General features: G+C 44.8%; 1 protein-coding gene across 2 annotated transcripts in view; it reads left to right on the plus strand.

The window, feature by feature from the left end:
• The window catches only part of RCOR1 (REST corepressor 1), a 110,117-nt gene that overhangs the window by 46,329 nt on the left and 50,546 nt on the right, over positions 1 to 13,242 (plus strand). Inside the window, exon 3 of one of the 2 annotated variants that reach the window (XM_059723248.1) lies at positions 9,560 to 9,643. The exons of the other annotated variant lie outside the window; for it this stretch is intronic. Within the exon in view, the coding sequence (XP_059579231.1) occupies positions 9,560 to 9,643 (84 nt within the window). The remainder of the gene's footprint in view (positions 1 to 9,559; positions 9,644 to 13,242) is intronic. 2 annotated transcript variants of the gene reach the window in all.

Consider the following 13,242-nt stretch of genomic DNA (forward strand, 5'->3'; position numbering starts at 1 on the left):
GCCTGAAATACTTGTTCCTCCTTCAGCAAATGTACAGTGTGTTTAATCGGAATTTGACTATGAGCTAATCTAGGCCACAGTTCTTGCTTTATGACCAGCTTTCTAGCTGAAAAGCATCTTGTATCAAATAATTCAGGCATCCAAAACATGAGATTCAGACTACGTGTGGGTTGAATTATTTCAGTCTTAAAAATAGGAAAATGTATTGCAGTGCTTTTTTTGTCTCTTTAATGTTGATCACTTTAGCAATGCAAAATGACCTTTGTAATCAGTGCAGGATGATTAATCTTTAACTCAGTAATTTTAAAGCAATATTCTTCATACCACCATAATGATTTTTCACATCAGCCTCTGTTTTGCAGCACCACCTCTTCTTCAGTTATTTTATGGTTTAAGATACTTTTGTTTTGCATTTTTAGTGCTGCATGTATGTATAGAAGCATAAACAGTCTTTTTTTTTTCCCCATGGGTGAATACAGAAGTACCCTCAGAACTTTATTTGCATATAGATTATAGTGTCAATCAGGTACAGTTATGTATAGGAAGAGCTACCTGCTGCTTAATTTATAACTTTTAATTAAAAATTCACCTGATTTACAGGTGTTCAGTTGAAATGTTTTGCTACATTTTGCACTGTACACTATGTACAGAATGTATTTTGCCACAACAGTAGTTGTTCTGTTCAGGCAGTCTGCTGTAATACAAGTGAAAGGGGTTCAAGAAGCATAATCTGCTGACCAAAGATAGTTGTGTTAAAGGAAGCAGAGATGTGTAGCTAAGCACTTCTTCTGGTGTCTTTAGGTTATTGGCCCACAGTTGCCTTCTAGCACCTGGAAAAGAGAATGGGGTTGGGAGGCACAGGACACTTCTACCTTAAATCCTTTTGGTTGATTTGAATTCTCTTGCATCGCATCAGGGATAGTTGACTGAAATGCAGTAAGCACTATGTCAATGAACCTTTAAATCTTTTTAATTCCCTCCCCCCCCCCCCCCCCCCAAAAAAAAAAAAATTATGGGAGCCAAAAGTCTTTTTATCCTGTATCATGACCATAGGCACCTGAGGAGTGGTAGCCCACTCAGAAATGTAGGGAATTCATAAACACAGAAAATGCAGATTTGGGAACTGAGCCCTATTTGCCTTGCTTTATGAAAGTGGTTAAACTTTGGGTACTTTGGTAAAATGACTAAAGTGCCATTTGACGCCTGTTCTATTATTCATTGATTTCTGCTCCTGTAAATTTTTGCAGTCCCATGTCTATAATAAAATCGTGAAATGTGCAATAATACCAGATATGAAAGAGGGTCAGAAAATGGTGCTGCTACTTTCTGTGGTTGGACTCTTACTATCCATACCTAAAAGATTTCATTTTTTTTAAATAATAATAAAAAAAAGGCTGAGCATCATTAAAAATAACTTACATTTCAGAGTGGTGGCACTGGAAACCTTTTCTGGTTCCTGTATCTTACTAGAAGCTGTTACAAGGGTAGCTGTGGAGTTCCTTGTGCTTTAGGGATCTGTGAAGTTTGCTACCTGCAGACTTCATTATTTAGGCAGATGGCATGGTGATTTTGAGTACAGGTTTCCCTCGCTTTGTGTGGGTTCTGTATGTGCAAATTCACTCTTATGCAATGACCCTTTTTATACAAAAAAATCATTATATGTGAGGTAAATTCACTCTCTTATGTGATCAGTGTGGTGGAAGCCCGCAGTCTGCTGCTTTGTGGGAGTGACGCACACTAAAATATAGTGTCCTATGTGGATCTGTGCTCCTTGCTCATTGTCTGCGATGTATGTTTCTGAAGTTGCCATGCCCATTATGATAGTGCCCTGTGCTTGTGTGTACTGTCTGCTGTTGGTGAGTACTGTACCAAAATTGTCTTGTAAAAGTGATAGAAATGGGTCTGGGGATCAGTACAGTTGAGGTCTTGGAACGTGTATTTGTTACATTGTAAAGTGGGTTCCCTTTGTGCAGATTTGAGTTATGCACCATTTTCCAGGAATGCATGTACAGCATAAAGCAGGGGTGGGCAAAATGCGGCCTGTGGGCTGGATGTGGCCTGCCAGGGCATTTTATCCAGCCCACAGGGCCCCTAAAAATTTTAGAAAATTAATATTTATCTGCCCCTGGCTACCTGTCATGCGGCCCTTGATGGCTTGCCAAAACTCAATAAGCGGCCCTCCACCCAAAATAATTGCCCACCCCTGGCATAAAGTGAGGGAAACCCGTAATGCCACTAAGTAAACTGGACAGGTATCCTCACAGCAGGTTTTTCCCTTCTGTGGTGCTTACACAGGCTGGGATCACCTTTGGGTGGTTTGAACACTTGAGAGATTCAAGTAAAAGATTAGAGGAGTTGGTGGAGTTTCTCCATTACTTTGTTTTAGAAGGGAAGAGCAGTGACATGGATGGACATTCTACCCACGGACTGTGGGAGCGTCACCCACAGTGACCCTCAGCTGGTGCATTATGCTGCTTGTTGAGCACTCGCAAACATTGCATCTTTCTCAGTCCTGGAGAAAACTGTACCATAGATTTATCCATCGACTTTTTGAGCCGGGTGATGTCAACCTAGATGTAGAATCATAATGGTAAGTTAGGGTTGGAAGGGACCTCAGGAGGTCATCTAGTCCAACCCCCTGCTCAAAGCAGGACCATCCCCGACTAGATCATTCCAGCCAAAGCTTTGTCTTAACTGGGTTTTGGAAACCTCCAAACTTCTACCACCTCTCTGGGCAACCTGTTCCAGTGTTTTACTACCATCCTAGTGAAAGAATTCTTCCTGATATCTGACCTAAACTCCCCTTGCTTCATCTTGAGACGACTGCTCCTTGTTCTGTCATCTGCCACCGCTGAGAGCAGTCCAACTCCAATGTAGTTGCAGGGTTTAGAATTTGCTTTAAAACTTGATCTCTCTTGTTGCAGAGACCTGATTCTAGTACCAAAACAACTAATATTTTCTTCGGATGTATGTAAAAGGTCTATTAATAGACACATCATGGTGAGGCTGTTTTAGGTGCTGGGGAGTTTTGCTCTGCGGAAACTGTGGTCCCTGGCACCTGTTGCACTTAAGATGTGATTAACTGGTTAATTGCACCTTAAGTTACCTTATCATACATCCATACAATTAATGGTATGATAAAACAAGGAATAAGCCACCAAAATATTCCACAAAAAATGCATGCCATTAATCCTATCACACCATTAATTGAACATGTGGTCAGACTGCTTCCAGCGGCAGGGTGAGTCCCTGTGGTTGGAGCCCCATCGGCTGACAGGGCTCCCAGCTGCAGGAACTTGCTATGGTGCAGGGGGAGCCCAAGATTATGAACCCAGGCTCTCCCTGCACTGGCAATAAGGTGTCATGGGATCTGATGAGGAAGAAGTTCACATGTGGCATGGCAGGAAGCATGACTGTGGGGTATCCTGCAGCAGATCCCATTGGATCTTTACTTGTATGTCTGCCAGGGGCCTGTGAGAACTGTAGATTTTGATTTTAGGTAGGGCCTTGATCCGGCTGTCACTGAAGTGGCATAATTCTTACTGACTTTGAATCAGAAAAGAATCTGATGGCATGCCACATCTGGCCCATGGGCTGCACTTTGCCCACCCTTGGATAGGATCTGATAAGGCTTTGGGGTGGAGAAATTACTGATCTTCCCTGTCTCAGGACCTTCTGCACTGACCTCAGCTACTCCAGTCTGGGGCTGGGGAGGATTGGCCCCAAAGAATTAAAATGATAAGAAGAAAGGGGGTAGCATCTTTCTGTAGCTTGTTGACATAAAAGCAAAAATTGCACCAATGGATGTTTGTATTCCTGTGGGGATGAGTTTGCTTCATTGTAACCTTTGCGGCAGGGGAGGGACAGGCATTCAAGGACTGACTTGGCCCATTTGGGATTTAAGGTCAGCTTTGCACCCCTGAAGCTTCTGCTGGGAACCTTCATCTTGCACTTCCCTTAAAGTGATCTTGCACAAGCCTGCTTTGGGGAACTGTGGTTTACCCAGCCAAAGAGGCTGAAGCTGTTGTGTGGGCTTCTAGTTTGTGCCTTCAGCTTGTGCTGCTGCTTTGTATGCTGAACATGCATGGCGTTAATGGTGAGGTTGCGGGGAGAGGAAGAGGAGGTGCACAGCACTTGAAGTAGGAACAGACGGGGAGAGAACAGAAGGAGAAGCAACAGCAAAATGCAAATGAGCATCATTCACTTTCCAACTGCTTTGTGCAAGCGACAGCACGGAGGGGTGAGGCTGATGTGCTGCTGTGATGTATCTCACCTTGGGGGCAGATGGCAGCGTACTGTCTGGCAGGGGCGGACTGAGGATGGGCAGAGGGTGGGGGTTTGTGTAGTGATGCAGTCCCAAACTGGATTCCTTTGCCCCTGGGTGCAGACGAGCCCCAGAGTCATTCTCCCGTTGTACTCGGCCTTGGTGAGGCTACAGCTGGAGTACTGCATCCAGTTTTGGGCCCCACAATTCAAAAAGGATGTGGAGAAGCGTGAGAGAGTCTAGAGAAGAGCCATGTGCATGATCAGAGGTCAGAAAAACAGACCGTATGATGACAGGCTGAGCTATGGGGCTCTTCAGCTTGGAAAAGCGCAGGCTCAGGGGTGATCTGATGGCCACCTATAAGTTTATCAGGGATGTTCACCAGGATCTGGGGGAACGATTATTCACCAGAGCGCCCCAAGGGATGACAAGGTTGAATGGTTATAAACTCCTGCAAGACCTGTTTCAGGATGGACATAAGGAAGAATTTCTTTACTGTCCGAGCCCCCAAGGTCTGGAATAGCCTGCCATTGGAGGTGGTTCAAGCACCTACTCTGAATGCCTTCAAGAAAAAATTGGATGTTTATCTTGCTGGGATCCTGTGACCCCAGTTGACTTCCTGCCCCTGGGGCACGGGGCTGGACTCTGATCTTCCGAGGTCCCTTCCAGCCCTAATGTCTGTGAAGTCTGAGAGTGCTCCTACCCTGTTCCAGCCACAGGCTGCTGGGTTCTGTTGGGACAGTGGTGGCAGTTCTTGGGTTTCCTCTTCCAGCACCTGCTTGATTCTGCTATGTACTGGCCAGGAGCAGGTGCTGGAAGGAGGGTATGGGCTGCTGCACACCTCTGACTGAGCCTCTTATGCTGCAAAGGGATTGTATGGAGCACCTTCTTCTAGGTTGGCCATGGATTTGGATTAAGGATTCTGCACTGCTATTCTCCAGCCTTTAGCTGATGCACATGCTCTTTGTAGTTCACCAACTTCTACCCCCCCCCCCCCTTCCGCCTGCCCGCTTAACAGGGCAGGGAGTGGTGAGGAGGAGACTGGCATGGGATGGCTGGATAGTGGACTTGATTGAGGGAATAGTGGTGGTTGATGCCAGGGAGCAGGGGAGGGGGAGTGGAATGGCAGAGGCATAGGCGACGCATAGGGGAGGCACAGGAGGGCATGAGATTGGCCACCACTGACTTGTGGGAGGTTGCCTCCTGCCTCCCCCCAACACACACTGCTGCTGGCATCTGTGAGCGGTCCCCGCTTGCCACCAACTACAAATGGTGCCTCCCCCTCCCCCCAGTCTTGGGAGGCACCAGCTGTTCATGGGCAGAGGTGTGTAGTGAGGGATGTTTGGGCCTCCTCACTGCAGAAGGGATGTAGGTGTATTGGAGAGAGCCCAGAGGAGGGCAGTGAAAATGGTTAGGGGGCTGGTGAGGAGAGGCTGAGGGAACTGGGCTTATTTAGACAGAAGAAGACTGAGGGGAGATGTGATAGCAGCCTTCAGCTACCTAAAGGGTGGTCCAGAGAGGATGGAGCTAGATTGTTCATAGTGGTGGCAGATGACAAAACAAGGAGCAATGGTCTCAAATCACAGCAAGGGGAGTTTAAGTTGGATATTAGGAAAAACTTTCTCATGAGGAGGGTAGCAAAGCACTGGAACAGGCTACCCCTAGGGGTTGTGGAATCTCAATCCTTGGAGGCTTTTAAGACCCAACTAGGCAAAGCCTTGGCTGGGATAATTTAGTTGGGGATGGTCTTCCTTTGAGCAGGCGGTTGGACTAGATGACCTTCTGAGGTCCCTTCCAACCTTCATTTTCTATGATTCCATTTAAAAGAGGGTTCATCTCTGTCCCTACTGGCTCCATACTAGGCCTTGTCTTCTATCCAGTCTCCAGTTCCCTGACCTTGTGCTGCAGCTCTCATTTTCATGGAAAGAAAAGCCATGAGACAAAAGCCAGGCTGTTTAACCAGCAGAGATAGGCAAGCTAATGATGCAGGTCATTGAAATTGGTAACATACAGTTTGTACGTTTTGTAGCTGGGATAATCCTTATCAAGGAGCCAGTGTAGGAGCATTGAGCTGTCCAAAAGCATTTAATGAGGGGTTAAAATTGCCTAGGGATGGCTCATGCCTTTCCAGGTTATGGAGAGTGGCTAAATTCCTAACCTTTGCAAGGTTAGGAACTGTAAAATTAAGACGGGTGTCACCTCCATGACACTGTTGGAATATGGTTCCCGCTGGAGCTGGTAGGAAGCGGCATGAATGATTAAGTAAGGGAAAGGAAGGTTAAACTCCCCAGGGAGTGTTGGCTTTTCTGTCTCATAATGTCCGCAGACACCTTTCTGGAAGATGCTGTAGTTAGTTGATGGTGACTAGGCTCAATCCAAGAGTAACTGGCTGCAATTCCCTGGCCTGGTTGTCAGATTAGGGGTCTGTACAGGAGTACATGCACTGTTTACAGTGCTGTAATTTAGAGCACTTTTTATAGTACTATAAAGTTGCAGCGCTCTTAAATATGACAGAAGTGCAGTGTTTGTTAGGTGGGGCGGGGGGCTGGGGAAGGCCTTTGAGCCTCCCTGCACTTTCCAGGCTAGGAAGCAAGAGGCATTCTGTAACATTTCTCTACTGGTCATAAATATGACCAGTGTACAGAAGTTATTTAAAGCACTGTAGGTTGCTGAAGTGTTGTAAAATATAGTGCTTTGAATTTTAACGCCTTATTTAAGAAGGGTTAATTTTAAAGTGCTGTATCCATTTTTAAAGTGCTGTAAAGCCATACGCTTCTGTTAAGTCATAGCAATAAAATGCTCTAAATAGCAAAAAAAAAAAAAAAAAAAGCAACTTCTGTACATACATGGGGGACCAAGTTAATGCCTCTTGCTATCAATGTCTGTGAGTGCTTTAAGTGGACACCAGGAAGGCCTAGGAGAATAGGCCACTGCCTGTGTTCTGCAGGCTTGAATTTCAGCCCTTAGCTGGCTGCCTTGCAGCTGCGTAAAACAATGTTGGGTACACCTGTATTGCAAGATTTAGGGATTAGTGGAAGCAGATTGGCAGGGCTGTAACTGGTATGAGGAGATTGTGCCTCCTTTCTGTGCTGGCTTTGGTAGTGTGTCTGAGGTGCGTTGTGGGGCCACCATTTTATAGGGATGATCAACAGCTTGGTGACTTGCATAGCAGTTGTCTGAAAGGGTGATGCTGTTCTACAAGATTAGGGTGCCTGTTTGTGTATACATAAATATTGTGAAACTATCATGGAAGGGAGGTGGTGATTTGGGGAGGGGAGGGCCTGGGTAAGGAAATGCATAGTAGAATGGAGCACTTCTATGAACCAATGATTTTGGGTAGTCTTGTACTCGTTTTAGTCCCCTAATTTTGATTTGCAGTTTTCACACAAGGTCTTAATCTCAAATATTTCAAGATGATGGCAAGATTATTTTTTTGTTTTGTTTTTTGTTTAAAGCTTAGCTCTTGGAATTCTAAATTCAGATGTTTTTACATCTAGATACAATTACCATTCTCCTCCCCACATCATTCTCCTGCAGAGGATGCTGTCTTTTCTTCTTACCCCTCTATTTTCTGCCTAGCCTAGAAAGTATTGAAAAAGCACATTGCTCACACACAGACATAGATTTCAAGCACACACAGTATTGAATGTTGCTGGAATTATGCTGTTACCCATTTCCTAAAGAGCTAGATAAAGGAGATTTGGCTTAATTCCTCAACATTTTAATGGCAAAACCTAGTGAAAGAAAAACTTCCTCATGTTAGTGTGGTGAGGTTTAGAGATGCCACACTAATGCTTCCAGATGCTCGGAAGTGGAAACAATCGGTGTCTGTCACATAAAATGAATGGCTCATAACCTGCTGTTTTTAAAATAGTGCTAATGGGTTTTAAATTAACGTTACTGAGAGTATACGTTGGGTTCATCATCTCCTATCAAGTTAAACAGAAGCAGTGTAATGAATGAATAAATGAATGCAGTTGGCAACGGGTCAAAATACCAAAGTTCACAGTGTGCTTTGCCAAAGGTTTTGATCCAGCCTGACAACTGGAGGACCCTTCCTGGCCTGCAACCAAGAAAGTTTTTTGGTACCAGTTAAATTGTTGTTTGTGCACCAAATGATGCACAAAACTAGATGCACTCTTGATTTCATGTGCTTAGTACTCTTGGAGGGGTGCTTTCTTCGCTGCAGCTTCTCATCCCCGACTTCTCCTGACTCATTCTTCTGTGTTGTTGCAGGCTGTGTCTTATTTGTAAATGGTTTGGGTTAGGGCATATTGCACTGGCATGATTCATAAATGTGTTGAACTTTCAATTCTCTGTAAAGGTTGCATAGTAGAATTAGAACTGCTAGAGCCCGTCGGTAACAAGATATGCAAGTTTCTCATAGCGTAGTGCTGCCGGTCCTGGTATTGGAGATAACTCTCTCTGCTGACTCAACAAACCCAGGTTTCTCTGCCTCATCTTGCCCTCCCCTTCTTAGTATGTTTAGTTCTGGAAATGCTTTAGCAATATCTGAACTTCACTTGGCTAAAAAAACAGCAGGCTCTCAGGAATTCGTTGTACACAAACTTACCTTAGTATTGGCGAGCATAACTTGATGGAAAACGCTTCAAAGCCATGTGAAGCTGTGATTTTTCAGTTAAAAATGTTTATAGTAGGCAAGAGCAGTTCCTTAAAATGGTTGCACACAGACTTGTTTCACAAGGAGGGGGTGATGCAGAATGCTTACTTGGTGTAGGATAATGGGTCAAATAGAGGGGCCAGATTCTGATGTTGGCAAGCTGGTGTTACTGAGGTTAGATTCTGTGCTGCAAGGTGCAGAAATCCTCTGCTGCAAAGGAAGGCAGGTGTGAGACAGTGATTCTTGCAGCAAATCCCAGAGGGTTCAGCAGGCACATGGCCTGCAGTGATGTCCTGACCCAGTCCCACAGGGAAGCTCCCAGGGCATTGAGGGTCTCTTAACCTTGCTGCCCAGTGCTTGCTCCTTCCCTTCATTTAACCACAAGGTCAAAGAGAAATAATTGAGTATGCTGGAGTAGAAATGTTAATTAACTTTTAATTTAGGCCTAACATATGCCTTTTTACAGAGCACTTCTTGCATGAAAGAGGGCAAATATACTGCATCTGTCACATTGTATTAAGGGTGGTGTATAGAAGAAACAACTGAAGGCCTTGGGTCTAAAAGGAGGGTTTAACTTTGCAGCTGCTCCATGTGGCTTGATTTTGCTTCAGTGCTTACTGGAAAGACAACTTGATTTTGATTTTTAACTTGCTGTATCTCTGTTTTCTCTTAAGCCAAACTTGCAAGACGTTGTCAAGAGAGGGAGAATCTTGGCATGCTGGTCTGGTCACCTAATCAGAACTTGTCTGAGGCAAAATGTAAGTCTTTAAATTCTGACCTCTTTCCCCCCCCATTCTTAAGTGAATTTTGACAATGTGAAAATGCCTCTTTCAGCAGAAAGGGGTTATCTATGACCTTTTCATCATACTTGGAAACAAATTTGGGAGTTTAGGGAAAAGCACCTTGTCCAGTGTTCTGTTCCTTGCTGGGCAGCTGCTCAGATCCCTGAATCCATGAGAGGTGGAAATGGAAGGGAGTGGGAAAGAGGCTGAAGGATTCTCCCCCCTTCTTCCCCCCACCCCCCCCTCCCGCCCCTTGCATGTTTGAAGAACTGTATCTTTATCTGCAGGCTGCCATGATCTTCTCTTTGTTTGTTGTAAGTGCTCTGGAAGTTGGCAGAAAGCTGAGACTGAAATGGAAGGGAGGGTAGAAACTGGGGTAGTTCAATAGTGACCCCCTCCTGTCTCCCTAGCTACCAAAAAAAAAAAAAAAATCATGGCCAAGGTTTAACTTGAAACCCTGGCCATGAACAGTAACTGTGCCTTAGAATCCCATGGGAGGGCAACTAAAATGAACTTGCTGGGAATGAGCTTTCAAACTCCCTTAAATTGGGGCTGAACTAGTGGTAGAATAGCCTAGTTCCAGTTTGCTTCATAATAAAATACAATCTGTTAAATGTTACTATAGTTTTGAAACAACAACTCTTATAAGGTGGCTCTGAGGGGGAGGGAGGGATGTAGTGGGGGGGGGGGGTGTCCTCTGCTGTGCTCTGAGCATAGGACCAGGAGTAAGAAATTTGAAAGATGCTGCTTCAGTCCCTGACACTGGTGCCCTCAGTAGAGGTCTTGACTACATTGCTTGACCTCTGTTTTCCTTGGATGTGCAGGGCTGACACCTCAAGGCAGTTGAGGACTGGCTGCCGTTTGCTGAGGATGGAGCTGGGTAAAGGAGCTTCTCTAGACAGTTTAGAGGACTGGCTGCATTCTGCAAGGCCTGAGTTCTGTCCTGTGACTGCAGAAGTCGCTTAACCGCTGTCTTTCAGTTCGTCCATTTGTAAAAAGTTGATGTCTTGAGATTTCCAGATGAAAATTGCTGTGCAACTGTTACTCCTTTTTCCTCCCCTGCTGGTGGTGACCAACTGCAGCTTGCTGGATATTGGACGTGTTATTTCTATTTGTGGGTTATACAAGCTTTCTCAGAGAGAAGAGTGCTGCATCTCCTTACATGTACCTTTGGAAAAGTTTACACCTGGAAAACATTGACTTTTATTTGATACTGTGTAAACTGATAAATGTTTACAGGCATCTGAGTTTGTAATTTGGCAATTTTGCATTTCATTTTGGATGAGGAATTCTAGGTAGGTGCAGGTGTATTTTAGCAACCATAAAAAGTTGTGCCAGTAGCCAAGGCAAAGGATATACGCATATTCATTGCTCCCAAAGGAATGACTGACTGTTTTTAACCCCTGCGTCTTTGGAGAAGCATAAATCTAGGAATTTTCTCTCTTCACGTTTTTGTATATGGGCAGGAAGAGGAATAAAAGGTGGCAGCAATCAATACAAATTAGAAGTTACGAGTAGGAACCTGGGAGGGGAAACTGGGGGGGGAGAGAGTTGGAATTCATGGGTGGCTCCTACCAGAGTGAACAGTAGTTTCTTCTGTATTTTAAAGTCTTAGCAATTAAATAACACTATTAGATGGAGATGACAAAACTGTTCTTAATTCAGGAAAGGTGAATTGTATATTTCTGTTCTGAACTTGGGAAGCAGGCCAGTGTGCTTTTCCTGTTTCACGAGAGCATGGCAAAGAACTCTTCAGCCAGTTGATCACCCAAGAAGATGCTAAAACAACATCTAATAGCAATAAACACGTTTAAAACAGTAGGCCCAGATACCTTAGGACTCAGGAGTCCTGAAAGAGCTGGCCAGGAGATCTTTGGCCCACTATTGTTCCTTCCTACACATCTTGGAATGCCAGAGAAATTGCAGAAGGCTGATGGAATGTTAACATTGTGCCAATGTACAAGTAAGAGCAAGTGTAATTATAAGGTTGTCATCCTGGCACCCACCATAGGCAAAACAGTAGGAAAGCATACAGGCTTCAATTAATGAACAATGAAAGGATAGGAATATAATTAAGACCAGTCACTGGTTTTATGGAAAATATGTCTTGTCAAACAAAATTGATTTTGTTCTTTGAGATTCGCAAATTTGGTTGATAAAGGTAACTCCATAGACATAAGGAGAATGTCTTGCATGTGCTTTATTACTGCCTGGCATTGATTAAACAGGATTAAAAAGTTGGTACTGTATAGAGCACATGCAGAATGTATTAAGAGCTGGCTAGCTGTCTGTTCTTACAGTAATTACCAATGAGCATCCTTAGTTAAAGCAGGTGTTACCATTGGGCTTCTGCAAGGCCTGAATAAGTTTGATCTTTTCATTAATTATGGGGAGGGATTAATATTAAATCATGGCTAATAAAATGTACCTGCCATTGACGGTTGACAGAACAGCAAATAATGAGAGAGCAGTCTGAAATTCTTGATAACCTTGTAACACTTAAAAGATTTTTTTTTTTTTTTTTTTTAGGGCAGCTAAATGTAAATCTGTATCAAGGAATAAGAGGTGCAGACCAACCTACAAATTGGGGACTGTATCATGAGAGAAATGAATCTGAGAAGGATTTGGGGGTCAAAGTGGAGAAGCAGCCTCACCTGAGTTCCCAAAACACGGTTCTGGCTGTGCTGCATACACTCAATCTGTCTGCTCTTTTACAGGAGATATGAAAAATTGGAAATAGGGCAGGAAAGAGCCACAGGTTCAAGGACTGAAGAAATTGCCTTGCAGTGAGAGTTATCAAAAAGGCCTGAGAAGTGATTTGATTAGTAGAGGAGTACCTTCAGGAGGAGGAAACACTGGGTACTAGAGGGCTATCTTAATCTAGAGAAGAAATGTATAACAAGGAGCAATATCTAGAAACTGAAGCCAAATGGATTCAGTTTAGAAAGAAGGCACATACATTGAACAGTGGAACAAACTACCAAGGGGAAAGTAGCAAATTCTCCATTTCTTGAAATATTTACATTTAGGAATGAACACCTTCTGGGGAGTTGGGCTAAAGCACAGGTTACTGGCTCAGCCCAGGAGTACAGGAGTGAAATCTTAGGATCTATGACATCTGAGGGGTTTGGATTAGTTTTTTTCTGGCCTTAAATGCAACATGTCCATACTAACGCAACAGCCTGGAGCCTGTGCACCCTGTGGCTCTGCCCCGCCAACGGTGCACAGCCCCAGTCCCAAAGCCAGCCTGCCCTGCACCCACTTTGGACTTGCCCGGGCCGGAGACCAGCTGGAACCCACACACCCAGCTCCGCCCCTGCCCTGCACCTGCTCTGGTTGCCCACCCACACTGAACAATGGCTATGCAGAAGCTGATGCTTGGTGCAGGGGAAAAGCGGCTCTTTCTTGCTGGTGTGGGCCCTTTTTGCTGCTGCCGCCTGGAGCCCATGCCTGGGCTGTCCTGCGGCTCCTCTTCGCTGCTGCCACTGCTGCCTCCGGGCCAGCCAGCGAGGCAGTGGTGGCAATGCAGAGGAGCTACAGGGCAGCCCAGGCACAGGCTCCAGGCAGCTGCAGCA

This window comes from Alligator mississippiensis, chromosome 2 (genome assembly GCF_030867095.1).
Source record: "Alligator mississippiensis isolate rAllMis1 chromosome 2, rAllMis1, whole genome shotgun sequence".
Classification (NCBI taxonomy): domain Eukaryota; kingdom Metazoa; phylum Chordata; order Crocodylia; family Alligatoridae; genus Alligator; species Alligator mississippiensis.